Source organism: Zonotrichia albicollis, chromosome 2 (assembly GCF_047830755.1).
Source record: "Zonotrichia albicollis isolate bZonAlb1 chromosome 2, bZonAlb1.hap1, whole genome shotgun sequence".
NCBI classification, from domain to species: Eukaryota; Metazoa; Chordata; class Aves; order Passeriformes; family Passerellidae; genus Zonotrichia; species Zonotrichia albicollis.
In genome coordinates, this window is record NC_133820.1 from 91,315,921 (window position 1) to 91,333,790 (window position 17,870).

The 17,870-nt window shown below is 37.7% G+C and overlaps 1 protein-coding gene across 5 annotated transcripts in view; it reads right to left on the reverse strand.

Annotated features, from left to right (window-relative positions):
- NALCN (sodium leak channel, non-selective) overlaps positions 1-17,870 on the reverse strand; it is a 239,290-nt gene that overhangs the window by 62,459 nt on the left and 158,961 nt on the right. For 4 of the 5 annotated variants that reach the window (XM_074535671.1, XM_074535670.1, XM_026793641.2 and 1 more), the window contains 3 exons: positions 4,887-5,023; positions 2,846-2,987; positions 1,330-1,401 (listed from right to left, as the gene is read on the reverse strand). In XM_074535671.1, coding sequence (XP_074391772.1) covers positions 1,330-1,401; positions 2,846-2,987; positions 4,887-5,023 — 351 coding nt within the window. The remainder of the gene's footprint in view (positions 1-1,329; positions 1,402-2,845; positions 2,988-4,886; positions 5,024-17,870) is intronic. The other variant, XM_074535672.1, reaches the window with a different exon arrangement.

The following is a 17,870-nucleotide window of genomic DNA, read 5'->3' on the forward strand; positions in this document are numbered from 1 at the left end:
GCTCAGACATGGCTTGAAGAAAAAAAGGCCATGAACATATACAGCTGGTTAAAAAGTAAAAGGCAGCTGTAAGCAGCAAGTTCTCAGGCTTTTCCCTTAACAACAGCAAACACCACATCCTTGAGGAAGTGGTGAGAAAGGCATGGTGGAAAACATGGAGGCCTTGAATGATAAATAACAAGTCAATAACAGGATGAGAAAAACAAGTATTAGTCTCAACAAGAAAACCACAGGTTTTGGCAACAAAGGAGGGGTTGGTGTGTAATCTGTGGCCAATGAGGAGGTCGGGTTTTGTAATATGTATAAGCTTAATTAACACCACTATAAAAGTGTGTAAGTGGGATCAATAAATCGGAGTTCGATGCTGATCAATTAGGATGTGGTCAGCTTCCTTCGCTTCCTCAATTACTGAAGTGTAAATAAGGGAATAATAGGGGAATGTAAGGGATTCCTATCAATTAAGCAGATGTGGAACACAGACATACTGACTTAAGTCCAGGAGTAACTGGAGGGACTAGCCACAGCTCAGCTACCACAAAGGAAGGACAGAGTCAGATCTACCAGCAGGATCTCACCTTTTGATTCTACCTTTTAATTCCACTTTTTCCTCATCAACTACAATGCAAAAGCATGTGAAAAGTGTCTGCAGCCATCCCACTGCCCACAGGAGCAGTGAGAAGGCAATCCTGCAAGGCACTGAGATCAGTAAAATGTTTTGTCATATTTCTTTTTTTACAAAGAAAAGTAAAGTATAAATGTAAGGTTAATACTTAAGCACAACCAGTCATTCCAAGCTTGTTTTAAGGATATTTTTAAGAAGATTTGATCATACAAAAATTAGGTTGCCTTGGCAACTGTAACTATAGAAAGCTAGAGTAATTATTTTCAAAAATCCTTCTTAGTGCTTTCTCCTCTTAATAGGAATGTGTAAATATCTTGTTTTAAGCTGCATTTATCAGAAATACTACTCATCATTTTTTCTACCCTTGAGGCATGGGGATCCTAAAGTATGTGCCTAAAACAGCTTGAATAGTGCAAAACCAATTTGGAAATGCTTATTTAAATTCAAAAATTAATGTCAGATAATGCATATTTGCTTTTGAAGGGAAGCGAAAATTTGAAAAGAATGCAGCATTCTGTTTTCATACTGCAAGATATCATTGAATAAACTGTGCCATGTATTCATCTGTCTTCAAACACAGTAACAATTCACTTTTGTAAACAGCAAGCAAAAGGAATTAAGATGGAATTTAATATATCTAAAATATATTCATGTAAACAGATCTACTGAGCCACTGCATAGCTCTGCATTGCATACTGTGCACTTACCTGTGTGGCTGAGACAACTTTAAGGTCTTTGTTCATCTCTTCATTACATGGTAGAAATGTACTCTGATTACCCTGGCATAGTGTTTGAGATCCATTATTAGTGATATTTGGCATAGTTCTGCTAGCCCCTAGGTTTGCCATTTAATAACTTATCCAGTTTTCCTGCTGTGCTTGTTAAAGCAGCTGAAGTCCATGTAGGCTTGACTCCTTCCTAGAGCCTTCTTAGCCTGATATGCCATATTTTGCCACAGTCCTCCCTCCCAGGTCATGCTGCCCTGCTTTGGTTTACTGAATCAGCCACAAGAATGGGCTCTTGCACAGAACTAGGAATGGCAATTAACACTAGTTCACAAATTGTCTATTTTAATTCATTATCAGAAGAGTAATGTGTTCCCCAACTCTCCTTTCCCAATTCTGACTCCCAGCTCTGCAGCTCTGCCTGTATGAATGCTGCCCCGGGTTATGGTTGCAAACACACAATAGGAAAGCCAGTTATACTATATAACAGTAATGCATAGGCTCTTTTTTTCTTGTCTGTGATTCTGTAACTTAAAATGTATTTAAAAAACACAGACGTTAATATTCAAAGAGGATTCAACAGTGAACAATACTGAAACATGATAATACTGAAAGTACTTTTGTCTATAAAAATGTCACTAAAATATGCAATATTACAAGTGGTCAAGGACTGATATCTCTGTAGATGCCACTAGAAATCAGGGAAACCACTTGTCTTCCATGATGCATGTGAATATTTTTTTCTCATCCCTTTAGTTTTATAAAGTGTCAGAAGTCAGATACATCTACTTATACTGCTGGCATCATCATCATGGTCATCATTCCAAGCAGTACTAGTATTTTTTCAAATCTAACCATCCATGGGAGACTAGCAGCTTTTAGCATAATGGGTATCAAATATATTTGTTCAGGGTCTGTTTTCTAGTGATTCCCAGGCTTACAGACAGAGTAATGGCCTCTAAATAATTAGAATAATTTTTAAAATTTTACTCATCTTCAGTGATTACACAGTGATATTAATAACTTATCCAATTTTTCTGCTCTGCTTGTTAAAGTAGATTATGCCCATTTAGGCTATATTCCTTCCTTCACACTTCCATCAGTGAAGTGTATTTTCAAGGTTCCAATTGTATCAAGGCACTCAAAAATCCAGTGCGATATTCAGAAACTTTAATTTTCCACCAGCTTCTCAGTGATTAGCAGCAGAACTGTTTCAAAAAATTGCTTCAGATGATGCATGCATTAAACAACTAATGTATCAAGTCTTGAATTTTGAATTGGTAGGAGAAATTCATTTGAAAGGAGATGGGAAAATTTAAACCAGAAGAGGATCTGCTATGATGTCTGTTTTAGGCTGAATTAAACATAACCTTTTAGCTTATGTTCAACCATCCTAGCTTTTATTCACTTTTTATGTAGTTTGACAAACTGAATAATTTGATGCCTTTTCTCACAATACTCCAGGCAAGATATATACTATCCTATACTCTTGATTTACCTTTTGATCAATATATCTGTTTTCTTCAATTGCTGATCTTTTAGAGTGGTCACATGAGGAAGAAGATGCTGAAGGAAGTCTTCGCAGCAAACAGCTGGTATCTTGTTGCTGGCGATCAATAAACTGCTTCATAAAACTTTCCCTTGGGAGCAAAGAGAGGATATTGACACATTAAAACACCAAGAAGAGTTAATGTTTGGTATTCCTTCTGACATGTCACAATTCACTTGTGCTGAGATGGATAAACTCCCGAGAAAAAGTGGTACTGGGGTATAGATGCATAAATGAACAGAGTGCCAGAACAACTGATAACACCTGAATTCATTTATTAAAGAAATCCATAACTAAATTGGGAGTTGGATCTCTTGCACATAGATTGAAAAAAAATTGCTTTTATTATTTATTTATTTACCAATTAAAGTGCTAAATATTTCAAGTGCATTTTGCAGTTTTCAGCTCTTTTGAGCTCATTAAACAGCAAGTTGTTACTTCAATGCAAATCAAATGCTGATATAATCCAAATGAAACATACTCTCTGCATGAAATTCTTTCTTGAAGATTTCAAACAACATCTGTTCATATAACTGCTTTGAATGTCATTATTAAGGCGCTTCAGCAATTCTGTGCCTCACATATGCCATGTTTAAAAAGCAGAAGCATTTCTGTTTACAACAAATATACATTCATCTTGCCATATTTTAAGTTCAATAGAGTTGCCTCTTTCAGTGTGAACTATGTCAAAACTAATTTTTCTCTGGAGAGATATTGCTACATAATACAATAGCTTGAGATTTAAAGATATGATGTGCTAGTTTGAAGTCTGTTTCAGTAGTTAATAGGATCATGAATACAGAATAAGCTGGGAAAAACACAACTAGAAAGAAATAACAAAAAAGACTTAGACTAGGAGAAGAACACTCTCCATATATAAACAAAGGGTACTTTGATACTAAAAGTAAAGGATCTGTGATTGTTTCCTTGAGATCTGGGAGGCTGCTTTTCATGACCCTTCTGACCAGCATTATTCCTTTTGCTCAGCTAAGGTACTACAAACAGGTCAAACCACTTGACTTAGCTTCCTTGTGAATTTAATCAAAAGAAATGTAACCTTGGTAGACTCGGAACCATGGCAGCAATCCTTCTCTCTTTTGGCATGTGCTTGTTGAGGACATTGACACGGGCACTTTGAGGATCTGTTCAGCCAGCTTGTGGCATGTCAGCAGACTTTGTAGCCTGTATATACTAGAGCAGCCCTTGGATTTCTGTCAGACTCTTTTGACACCAAGGAAGAATAATTTTACTCTAACTGATGATCACAGATTTGCAGAATGGTTTGGGTTGGAAGGGACCTAGGAGATCATCTTGTTCCACCCTGCCTGCCATGGGCAGGGACACCTTTCACTAGACCAGGTTGTTCAGAGATCCATCCAGCCTGGCCTTGAACACTTCCAGGGATGAAGCATCCACAGCTTCTCTGGGCAACCTGTGCCAGTGCCTCACCACCCCCACAGTAAAGAATGATCAAGTAGATCACTGAGCATCTGATCTTTAGTTAAGGTGAGTTTCACAGGAAAGAGGTAACTACATAAATACAAAAAAGGGACAAGGTCATCACAGGCTAACTGGTTTTGGATGCTTTGTTTTATCCTCTCTAATGATTTACTGCCATTTCACCCTAGCTTTAAAAACCTCCATGAGAACCCATTAGACTGCTAGTCACTATGCGAGCCAAGAAACTAAAATCCAAAGGAAAGGAAAAACAACACACTTTTCAATTAAATTGTACTTGTGTCAGTTCTGATCAGTCTAGCTGCTTTCATGAATAAGGTATAAGGAATGCTAGGATTGTTTTTCCCCAGATGAGAGAAATGAGGTATACCCAAAATACCACATCTCTTGAATGCCTATGTTAATTCTGTTTCATTTCTTATTTTCTGAACTATCTGCCTAACAGACAAGAAAAAAAAAAAGTTAAATATTTTGGGTGTTATGTGGCCCCAAAAAAGTTTACAACATGCTAGCAAAGGAAATACTTCAATACCTTATTTTTGGAACTGTGAAATCTGAAGGAAGCTTTGAGATTTTCACCATTTGTGGCCTGTTTGGAAATTTTTCAAAGATGCGTAGACGCAAGGGAAGCTTCTCCTTTGTATCTGCATTAGCTTCACTTTGCTTTAGCTGAAAACAAAGAAATAAAAAAAATAACAGAAAGCAAAATTTTGATCTATAATATCCCACTCATTTTTCAGAATCCAAATAACAACAATGGCAATAATTTAAAGAAGCAGAAGATGGCAGCAAAGACCTACAGAAGGTAAATTTGATACAAGTTAATGGCTTGTGCTAGAAGATTACAAATGCCTAACAATACTATGCCTTTAACCGACAGACATAAAATGGGAGGATTGATAATAATTTCAATTTTAAAGTACAAAGCATATTTGTGCCCTATTCGATATGCTTATTTCTATGTTTTCTTCATAGATTTTAACACTTTCATCAAATAAACACCCAAGACCTTTTCTTATTAGGCACATCTTCTTGTATATGCTGACAGCTCTCTGACACTCAAAGAAAACACAGCACTTTAAAAGGCAAGAAATTTTAAGAGAATTCAGCTCCCAGAACACAAAATAACAGGACAATTGCATGTAGATGAGTATTATAAATAATGACAAAGAACTCCAAAGAATCCATCTACATCAGTGATACTCAGCTATGGCAAATCACGTTACAAATGTATTTATAATTATCCAAAACCAATTATTCAATGGAATATCACCCATCCAAATACAGAAAACGCAGATACATGTATATACCTGGACAGGTGATGGCTAAAAAGATAAGATAAACAGATATGATACAGAAATATGATTCCTGAATACTGATTACCTTATGTAGCAATTCAGGTGAGATATTGCAACAAAATATAAAGTCAAAAAGAAGCAGTGAAATTAATTTTTACATTTATTTTAAACTGTATGTATATTGTATACTATTTCAGCACATATCTAACTGAAATTCCAACTCTTCTTCTTGTTCCTGCTTGTAAGCAAAGGATTAGAAGCTTAAATTTTAAAAGACATTTTCACCATCAGCACCTGCAGGGAATACTGTTGACAGACACCAGCTAAAGATTTTTACCAGGGGCAATAGCCCAGGAATTCAAACAGAGCTTTACTTCTCACTTGCCCTGCCTAGTGAAGTGCATGCTTCCACAGCATGCTGTAGAAGAAAAACTGCTCTGCTGCACTGTCATGCTATCAGCAACATCACCACTTCCAGCCACAGGACAGCTTAAACTGAATATCAATTCATATTCAGTTGGATAGAAGTTGTCATGTGGGCTGAAAACTGCAAAAAACTGAGCAGCTACAAACAAAGGCTAATGATTAATGGCAAAGCTGATTCAGAATAAAAGGGAAACGTTGCATAAATCTGTATTGTGTCCACTCTTGTTTCATTGCTCTATTAACGATCCTTAAAAGGAAGAAATTATGACTTTAGTGCACATGATATTAAAACGTGAAGAGTTGCAAATACCACATTGGACAAGGAAAAGGACACATTTAGAAACAGTGGCAGAAAATAAGAGACTGAAAAAGTTCTAGATAAAGAGTAAGAGCAGAAACTAAACAAGAACTTGGACTTCAATATAGCATCAAAAGGCCAGTTTGGGCACCAACTGCATTACCAGCCAAAGGTTATGTTCACAACAAAGCTTTGTTGGTTAGATATCACAAGGGTATGAAAAATGACACACAAGTTCCCAGCTCATCTCTGAGCTGCTTCGAAGAGAATATATCTGGGTATGCACAAATTTGTAAATGCTGTTTAACCATTTTCTCACTGACAAGACAAAATAGTGCTGAAGAGAGCCATGAAACCAGGGGAGAGCTGTGTTAACCAACTGGGACAAAAGAGAAAAAAGAAGAGAAAGACTGAAGGGTCCCATTATTTACTCCCCATCTACTATAACTGATAAAGTAAGAGCAGGGGAGATGAAGCAAATTTACGTAATAAATATGTGAAAATAAATTACTTCAAGAATACAATAGTGTATACAACATAAAGGAATGAGAGAACGAAATTAAGAAACAGAATTTCTATAGTGAGAATAAAGATTACTAGCCTTATGGGAAAATCTCTGAGTGTTCAGAGCGCTCTCCAGAGGGAAGTGCCTTATAATTTCAAAATCAGACTAGTCAGAACCCCTGAAATGTCATAGTATTGCCAAAAGAGATCTTTCACTGAAAAGGAAATTAATTGGATAATCTAATAGGGCTTTACTGCAGCGCTGTACTGTTGAAAGCATTGGGAAGGGATTATTTTTAGAGGAAGAAAGGTTTCCAGTTTCTGACACTTGTTTTTCAGTAAGGAAACATTGCATAAATATGCACATTTTAGGCACAGACAATGTCACTTAGAGCTATGAACTCCTGTTTTCATAAGTCAGTGTATACAGAATATAGAGCACTGCAATGTTGTCTGAAGTTCAAGTGCAGAACAGAGCACAGAGGCATTGAAATCAGGGAACTGTAGAGTTCAAAAGGTAAAGAAGGGGATAGGAGCATGATTTAAGATAGGCTTTAAAAAAACCTAAAGTCAAGGCAGTTCTATAGAATAACTCCAATTATTCATGGTGTGATAATATTACATATTGGGGAGTGTGAAACATTTAGCTTCCCTGAGTTCTTCTCTGTGCACTTAGGGTGTAATTGTTGCTCCACATGACACACATCCTGTTTTGTATTGCTGCTTAGAACCTTTATATTTCAACTTTCTCTAACACTTGACAAACATAGATTTTTAAAGGTACAGGATTATTTGTAATGGGGCTATGATGGTGGCAGAATGTTTCCAGCAACAGCTAGACTCAACTAAACTGATAAGCTCAAATAAAATAACTGGACATTTTTCTCTATGACTTTTAGGTTTTATTTCTTACCCTTACTATTGATAAAGAATTGCACACTGGCCTGATTTGCTCTGCATAGGCTTTTGCCCTCCATCTACAGCCCAAGAGCCTACTGGAAATGCTCAACAATGTTTAGTCAGCCTAGCCTGGCTAAATTCTTTTGTGGATGGTAAAAAAGTTAACATCTGTAAAGCCATTGAAGAAATTTTTGTCTATCTCACTACTTATATGCTGCTTGAGTTTACAAGAGTAGATTTATTGGCACAATACTTACAGTACAACTGCCCACTCTGAACACAGATGCACTTTTCCAAATAGCACTTAAATGGTGAGGAATGTCAGAGAGGATATTTTAATTTGAGATTACTGTGTTTTTTAAAATAATACTTACAGGTCTCTGAACACCACGCTCTCTCTAATCTGTTCACATAATTGTCTTAGATCAATCCAAAAGACAGCTGTGAGGAAAGGCAGACTTATAGGTGAAGAGAATGTTTGTGCGACCCTTTTCTCACAGAAAGCATTATGGCCATGTATCCATTTAGTTTGGAGTAGTTTGAAGTCTGAATCACCAGCACTTCTTGTCTTCTGGTTGAGTTTATGTGCTGTGTTGACAAGCAAATCAGATTCTTCTGGGAGGAAACAAAATGCAGGCTCCACCTTAGTCACTCAAAAATGCAGTCTGAGCTTAAGGATCCCAAGCAATGGCTGGTCCTTAGGATGGCTTTGAAACCCACATGTGATGGGACAGTGTGAGACTGAATCTGTTCTAAGTGAATCCTTCTGACCTGGACATAATGTGAATGGGATGGCAGCAGACACTGCTATATTGTCCCAATTCTCTCCAATGGCACAGTTGTTTTGTGGTGTAGTCTTAGCCATCTTACTTATTGCAGTTGTAAATTTATTTTTGACTTCAAGGCTGCCTTACAAAAATGTGATTGCCAAAATCACCTTTGGTATAATTAAGATCCAGTCCCTTAGAAATGAAGAGAACCTGTAAGTGGTTGTCCAAAATACACACAGTAAAAGGAATGGTGGTGAAAGTGGAAGACTGAGAAAGGCAGGACACAATAAAGGAGACAGCAGGTAATGACTGTGCATGAAAAAAGTGGTCATCCAGACAGCAATCACTGTAAATGTGGTCAGAGTGAAAGTAGTGAGTTCTTTTAAAGTACATACTGCAACTCCTTTAATAGCAGAGCTGCTGAAAAAATCTCTAGAGAATTAGAATGAGACAATCATCAGGAGCTGATTAGGAGAGCTGCATTTCCATAATCTCCCTCTGTGTTTGGCAGAAGAAACATGCCACAGTGCATTTCAGATATTCAGGTGAATGCAAGGCAGTGTCACACCTGCCCTCCAGCTGACATCCACTCATGTGGAAGCAGGATGTGAGAAGTGTCTGCACATGCAGAACTCTCCTGATTTTCCCAGGTGGAATGGGCTGAAAGGTGGAAGTGCTCCAGGGTCTGGTAATATGAACAAGATCACTTGAACAGTTCAAAGGACAAACTAACATGAGTATCTCTTAATATCACTGATTTGCATTTAGGGACAGAAACAACCTCAAAAGTATTAATCTTGCCCAAACAAATCAAAAGCTCAAATTTAACAAAGTCAATGAGTTTTTAAGATATTGATACTTGGGAAAGAACATGCTAAAGGACATAAAGAATTACCATATCTAAAGGGAAATACCGACCCATTATGACTTTTTGTTTTGTTCTCCATTTAGTTCTCATCATGGAAGAGGAGCCAGTTATGTGCAAAACTGAAAGAGTGAAAGATGCAGTTTTCATACGGTATATGAGGAAAGCGTGCGTGAAATTCGCTTAAACGCTCTGTAAGTATTTCAATGAAATCAAATTATTAAAAAAAAATACAGCAATGCTCTCTTTCATTTTACTTGACAGGCTGAAATGAATCATTCCAAGTAAAAAGTTTAGCCAGTGATGTCCACACGCGTATTTAGGAACCGGCCAGCTGCCCAGAATAATTTCATGGGGACTGAAAAGTTCAAACCTTTGGCCAAAGTTCAGAAGGTCTCACTAGTGGATGATTTTAAATTAATATTGTTTGATACATTACAGGGCACTGCTAAATATCAACATTTTTCACTGCAAATCATCTTTAGGGGATGTATTTGAAGAATAAAATGACAATACAGAATCTGTATTGCATGCTTAGCATATCATGCGCTCCAACACCAAACACTGAGCACAAGAGTGCACACAGATAAAAAACATTACAAACTGATACCAGCACCCAACCAACAGCTTTGCAAAATTTTTTATTTATCCAAGTCCTCAGATTTACCATCACCTTTGCTCATTCAAAGGAGCTTTGAATGAAACCCAAGTTATTAGCATTAAATGACATTATTAAAAAACTAAAAATCAGAAAGGCAGATCAAATGAGATTCTTTTTTCCTTTCTGTTATTCTGAAATTCTATTGACCTGGCAGACTTTTGGGTGTGAATGAGCTATAAGATATGCACATGGGTAAGCTGTCACATCACACACTCAGATTTGCCATCAAAATGTAACAACATTTCTGTACCTGTATTTGATTGAAAATTCAACACAAATCAGACGTTCAGTAATACTATTTACATCTGCAATTTCATTTACAATGAAGAAAAATGTTGATTCTGTTAGAGCACCCTGCACTATGAAATAAAAGGAAGGTAAAATAAACTCAGAAATTAAGGTAAAAAACTGGATAAATAGAATTTGGGTAAAAATAACACTCACAGTGTTAAAAAGAAGTATTTATGAAGTGTAGATCTTATTAGCATGTCTACAGTGCTATACAGAAGACTGACAAAAGTCTTTGCCTAAAATTACATGTCACATGGTGACCTCAAGCCATAATGTTTGCCTCTTGGTTCTTCTAGGCCCTGAGACATTATAACACCAGTAATTTTTCTCCAGATTTTCCAATTCTTCACAGCATCTAAAACAACATGTGAGCTTTTGTGTGCAATTCTCCTGCACAGACCTCTGTAAGATGACATTTGGGTTGTGCACTGCCTAACTGAGAGGCAGTTTGGACTCTAAGATACAGAGTACTGTAGTGCTCTCCCACCTGCCACCACTCTGGTGGAGCCTTGTCTCTTCTTTCTTTGAAAGCAGTCTCTCAATTAAAATATTACTTGAACTACATCAAATTATCGTCTGGAATAAAGTACCAGGAGCTACAGGAGAGAGCCAGCAGTGAGGGAAAAGTCTTGCAGCATGCACAGACAAGGGTTCAATGTTGGAGCTTGCTCTCTTGTCCTCTTTTACTGCTTAGATGTACCAGTAGTGAATTTCACCCTTTGGGTTCACCTAAACAAAGGGGAGGTTGTAAGCAGTAAAAAATTCTCCCATGTAGGCATGGTTAAACATAACCTAAACCGATTTTAATTGTGTTCAGCACCGCCATGGGGAATTTTCAGATAAATATATCAGAAGCTATGATCACAGTGGTGCTGGTGTTCAGAGTAGAGACTGCACTGTTGATAATATAAGAGTAAAATAAACTAAAAAAGTTCCTGACAGATGGAGGAACCAGACTACATTCATTTCCCATAGGCACAAGATCTGTTTCTTTAATAAACAACTCTCTGTAACAGGGTTTATATGCTGTGTGTAGTATGGTTTGGTACTGTGACTGCTTAGATAACTTTTCCTAAGTTCTGCATTAGGTCTTCCAAATTTAACAGATATTGAGTAAGATTTCACAAATATGGGATTTTTAATAACTTCCTTCCAATAATTGTAGCTCCTATCAGTTCTTCAGAAACAAATGCTGCTGACAAGATATGATTCCAATTCAAATAGTGGAAAACTTATCTAGCAAAACTTGGCCAAGATATAGTCTGTTTATCTAAAAGAAGACAGGAATCCAAATTTTCATAGTTTCTCTGTGATCAACTGAGATAAATAAGATGAATTTTTCAGAGCTATTACTTCATACCAACTACAGACTGGCAAATATTGCTACATGGTTTACACTTTAGCCTTCTTTCCAAATATTTTTGCCTCTGCAGGGGCAAGTATTATACAATGAAAAGAAAATGGGCAATCCAAAATTCTGTGCAGGGAGAGGTTGTAATCAGGCCCCAGGAATGTGCTTACCAGACTAGGTTCAACCTTCTTGCCCTTAAAATGAAGTAGCCACCTAAATTAATTATTTCTTTTTGTAGCCAAAAGTTATGAAGAGACACTTGCAGAGGTCACTTCAGATCTTGGGTTGGCTGTTTATTTCACACATTTACTTTTATTCCATTGACTAAATAGGGAACTTGAATCCAGTATGTGCTTTAAATCAGATGCCTGACTCCCAGTAATAGCCAGGATGAATCCAGGCCACAGCATCTATGATGGCATCCATCTCAGCTAATGACAGTTCTCCAAATGGGAAGCAAATCATACAATCTTCTATGCACTTCTTCTACTCAATTGAAAAAGGTATCTCCAGATATTGGCTCATCCCATACTAACACATAAGTGAGAGAAGCCAGATGGACCGTCACCTCAGGTGACTGCTTCTCTGGATACAGGGGCAGGGTAAGGCTACACCTGTGCCAGCAGTGGGCTATGGGCTAAGAACTGGAGTGAGATCCCTCACTGTGTTACACTGTTAGCAAGACTGACAGCACAATTTCTGGCCAGCTAGCACCCTCCCTGATCATGCCTGAGCACAGTTTGGCACTTATCCCAGCTGGGCATGTTCCCTGGAGGCAGTATGGGCACTTCCCTATGAACGGTAGCTAATTTTGGGACAGGAAAGTAACTTTGCTGTATGTGCAAGCCAGGCTGTGCCAGCTGGCCTGCTTTAAGGACAGAGAGCCTCTCCTGGACAGCTTTCTCTCTTGATGCAGATTGGTTAAATTACTATCTTTGAGAAGATGCTCTAGTGTAAGGAAGATAAAACAGTTTATAGATTCATAGAATAATTTAGGTTAAAAAAGCCCTCTAAGAGCATAGAGTCAAACCATTGACCTAATGCTGTCAGTATTTATCTTAGATAAGGTAAATCATACCTTTATTTAAAAACTGTTCAGGGGTAGGTACATAATTTTGATGGATAGTTTAAAATAGATAATGAAAGTGAAACATAAATTTAATGCTAACAGTGTCTAACTATTCTTTTAATAGCTATTTCACATATAAATACCATAATGAATATGAAAAATACCATTTTCATATTCATTATTTTTCTCTTGGCATAAGTAGCAGATACATCTTTGTTCCCATACAAAGGTTAGTGAGCCACAAAAAAAAAAAAAAAAAAAAAAAATCCATCATAACAGAAAATGCATTACATGCTCCATTTCAGTTTCCAGGGGAAACTTAAGACTTCATGTAAACTAGGTATCATTATTTGTTATGAACTATATACATGATGAACAACAATCAACTAAAGTATTTTCAAGTCAACAAAAGCACAAGATGTACGAAGTCTGCTCTTGTACAAAGGTAAACATTCAATATTTGTTGTCATTATATTGTAAAGGTTCGATATTGTTGTCTCCTTATTGCAAGAGTTTCATACCGCCTTGCTGTTTCTCATAGGCAGCTCCTCAGAGCACTGACTCTTCTTTCTTCTCACAGAAACCCAATAACTCCCATTCCCCTTTCAACCAACCAATCCACTCTTTTCTAACTCTTCTTATTGGCTACAGCTGTGGCCTGTTAAAGTCAGGCCTGCTCTTAATCTCTAATAATTGGCTCAGCTGCAATTCCTTAGGGGTAAGATTGCTTTCTATACTACCTTTATTTCTGTATATTCTATCCCCCTATGAATATTGACTAGTTACAATGTGTTCATCTTCAAGATTCAGGGTAAAATTCATTTCAACCTTAAAGGGTGCTTCTGAATGGGAAGCAAACAAATTACCACTGCAAGAGGACCTAGAGGCTCGATATTTGCTTTCCTATCCTAGTTTCTACACAAAGAAAGATTCCTGGAGGTAGCTTTGCAAATGGTCCTTGCCTAAATGTTGCTGAGAGAGACATCTTCATCTGCCCTGACAGGTTCGCAGGAAAACAGAGCCAATCTGGGAAATTTTAATTATGTGGGCAGACTTTCAAAGGTTGTCACCACAGGCAGCTCCCATTTACGTAAAAAAAGAGCTGAAGACACCCAGTGAACCAGGCTGTGATTGACTGAGGAAGTCATCATCTTGACTTTCTATCAGGATACAGACAGCCAGAGGTATTTAAAATGCTGAAGAGCAAAGAGGTCATAGGGATAAATGACTCAATCTGCAGAGAATGTGTATGTCCCTGCCCGCAGTTTAACAAAGGAAGATAACTTTTACCTAGGTCCTCTTTGGACCTAAGTATAGAAAGCCTGAAACTCTTCCCCATTCATGCAAAACTTTTATTCCACGTGATTAGTATAGGCTGCTCTATGCATTGTGTGGGGTATTACATGAGATAGATCACCACTAAACTGGAAGGGACAGAAGGCATATCCAACTTGGCTCACTACTTAGTTTCATCTGCATGGTAGGAAACACACCCTGCTGGGTTTGGCTGGGGTAGAGCTAATTTCATAGTGGCTGACATGGGGCTGTGTTTTGCATTCTCACTGCAAGCAGTGCTGATAACATAGGGATGCTTTCCTTATCTCTGTGCAGCACTTCAACAGAATCAAGGCCTCTTCTGCCTCTCACCCCACTCCACCAGCAAGGAGGCTGGGGATACACAAGAGGTTGGGAGCTGACCCCAGGTGACCAAAGGGATATTTCAGACCATATGCCATCATGCTCAGTATATAAAGCTGGGGAAAGAAGGAGAATAGGGGGATGTTTGGAATGATGGTGTCTCTTTTCCCATGTCACCAATACATGTGATGGAAGATGGCTTTCCTAGGGATGGCTGTACACCTGCCTGCCCATGGGAAATAGTGAATGAATCCTTATTTTGCTTTGCTTGCATGTATGGGTTTTTCTTTACCTATTAAACTGTCTGTATCTCAACCCATGAGTTTTCTTACTTTAACTCTTAGAGTGAGGGGGGAACTGTGTGTGGCTGGGGTTGAACCTTGGTACATACCTTTGTGAACATAATTCCAATTTTCAAATCCAACCTATGTGATCCATACAAATTTGTGAGTGCTGCTTGAGGTGGAAGCACTTTTGTGTAGGTGCTGAATAATATTTGTCACAGACTGTGATGTAGGTGCTTGTGCAGCAGAGGCATTTTGTTTCTGATGGCTGTGTCAATGCATACTTGTGTTTCCTTCTTTTAAGGTATGCTATAGTGAGTTTGGATGCTCTTGTAAATGGATACTTTGCTGGCACAGTAATCTAACATCTTCTAACACAAAAATGATCTCTACAAAGACCAAAAAGATGAGACACCAGATAAATATTCCTAAAAACCCACTTACATAAGTACCAAATGTGATAATGAGTTCATTACTCTTGCTCTTATTCACAGGAGTAAGCAAACATCAACCACAGTGCACAGTACTTTTTCTAAACTTTTTTTCCAAGTGTTTTTATTATAAACACCATTGTCATGTGCATTTGTTCCTTAAATGTATTCAGCTAAATATGCATGTGGCTGTACACTTGATCTGGTGTCCATGTAATTTGATTTGTTTGGGATTGCCACGTTGGAGAGGGTCTGTGGAGGAGCCGCAAAAATTTCTTCTGTAATGTAATTAGTTCTCCTCACAAAGAGACCTAATCACAGGACAGGAAGCAATGAATAAGCCATTTGCTTAATGATAAAGAGTCTCTTTAGACAGAACAAAGAAATTCTTCACTATGAAGACAACCACTGGAATAAGTTGCCTAGACAAGCCAAGGAAATTTTATCACTGGAGATGTCCAGGAGCTGACCTGATAGGACTCAGGGTAACCGCATCTAATGGCCTGCTCTTAATACAGGTTAGACAGGTGCTCTTCAGAATTCCTTTCCAGCATAGACTGTAATGTGATTCTATGATTTGCTGATAGCTATGAACTGCAGGACAACAGATAATTATGCTCTTCAGTTTTACTGTTGTGCATAGGCATACATCCTCTCTTAAGAACTTCTACATTTTCCAAATCATTACTGGGCTCTATTAGATTCTCTAAGAAGATAATGAATACAACTTAGATCTGAGTATTTGCCATCCACACAGTGAAGTAATTTTTACAATCAAATATCTTTACTTAGAAAATGTAACTGAAGCTGAGACAAAATTCACAGATGTAGCTGAGGCCAAAATCCAGAATATTTCTTTAAACAGGGGAGACTTTGTCTTTGCACAAATTAGCTGCTCCTTGCCTTTTTGTGGATGGTTGGTTTGCTCATTTTGAACTAGAGGCAGAACATTTAATTTGACATAAGTGGCCTGAGTCTTAGATTCATTACAGTTACACAGTATTTTTCCAGTACAGAAATTCAGATAGAAGATTTATTTTACTAAAGGATACACTGAGACAAACCTATACAAGTGGTAATTGGGAGGTCACAAAGGCTGATCCAAACTACTTCAGAAACTTTCATGGCTGGGCTAGATGAAAACAGAATTAATTTGATGTTACTGGCTGCCCTTTCTCCCACATAAGTTTGCTGATGAAATTGTAGCCAGGGCTAGATTGCTGAGTGCTGTTATTCCCTTTCACAAGAGATGGAGATTGTTTTCTTTGTATCCTTGTGGTTGTGGACTGCTTCTTTAAACAGGAAGATATGTGTAAGAATCCTCCCTTCATTCCAAAATAGTGCTCCCACTCGTTGGATATTATGCAGGAAAATCCTGCAGGCTTCCTCATATTCTGTCACAGTTTTAAAGGAGTGCCTGGTCCATTCTTGAGGAACTATAGAAGGAGAAGCCCTCTGAATTCTAAGTGGAAAAGAAGTGCCTGTCTTAGGCTCCAAAAAATGCAGTAAAAATATAATTAATCAGTTCTTCTAAGCTGCTAGCTCTTTTTAATGAAGGAGGAATTAAATCTCATGCAGAGGCCAGGCCTCTACTTTTTTTTCAAGAATGCAGAAGTTAATTACAGTGTGTACACAAGTGCATATATTCACAGGCTCCTACGGGCCTAAAGAACAGTTCAGAAAGGGCAATGAAGACCTCTGTGGCACAGAAGGGCACAAAAGCAAACTCAGCATGGGTTTTCATGAATCCACATGCTGTAGAAATAACCAGCAATGCTACATAAACCCTTCATTCCAAACTGCTGCAGGACTGCCCCTTCAGAGGATGGAGCATCTAGAATCACCCATGTGCCCTGACAAGCACTTGCCTTTTCCTTTGCTATCAACCAAATAAAGCAAAAAGATTAAATGAGTTCCTGGTGATATAAAAGCTAGGTAAGCATTTTATCCCCTGGTGATATACATGAAGCAGCAGACGCCTACATTTACATTTTTGTTACTGCTATTTTCACCTTCATAGCAAACCCAACTCCCATCCCTCCTCCTTGAACAAAATGTGTGCTTTGAATATGATTCTTGGCTAGAATATTGAAAGGTCTCTATTTTATACCATAAAAACTTCCTCCAGGATGAAACTCTCTTTTTGACAGATTGCACATACCAGGAATTGGGGACTTGTGAATGAATACTTAGGTGTTTATTTCACCATTACAAATAAAACATATCACCCAGAATTTGTGATCCATTGATGCTGTTTTCAAAAAAGGTGACAGATGAGGTAAGAGATAGAAAAAAAATTCAAACAACACTGGTGTCCTGAAGTAACAGCCATGAAGGGCCTTTCCAAAAATTTTTAGTTATTAAAGAAGAAATAGTCTAGCATGAGTAGTTTTCAAGATGACCTTATTTTCCAGTCTCAAAAGTTGCCTGGTCTTCTAAAAATGGGCACAGTCTCTGTAAAGCATACTACTTTTGAAATAATGCCTATTTAAATGTTCTGCATATGTCCCAAGAATGGGGGACCAACTTGAATTTTGTGAAAATTCTGTCTTCCTTCTATGATGAAAAGAAGAATTTTATGCATTTTATGTAGTCCATAAAATTCAATGTGGAACCATTTCTGTACTTTTCCTTGGTTAATGAAATGCGCTTGACACTTATCTTCCCTGCAACTTGTTAAAAATCCATTCACATGGAATCAGATATAATGAAAAGGTAATTTTTTCATTT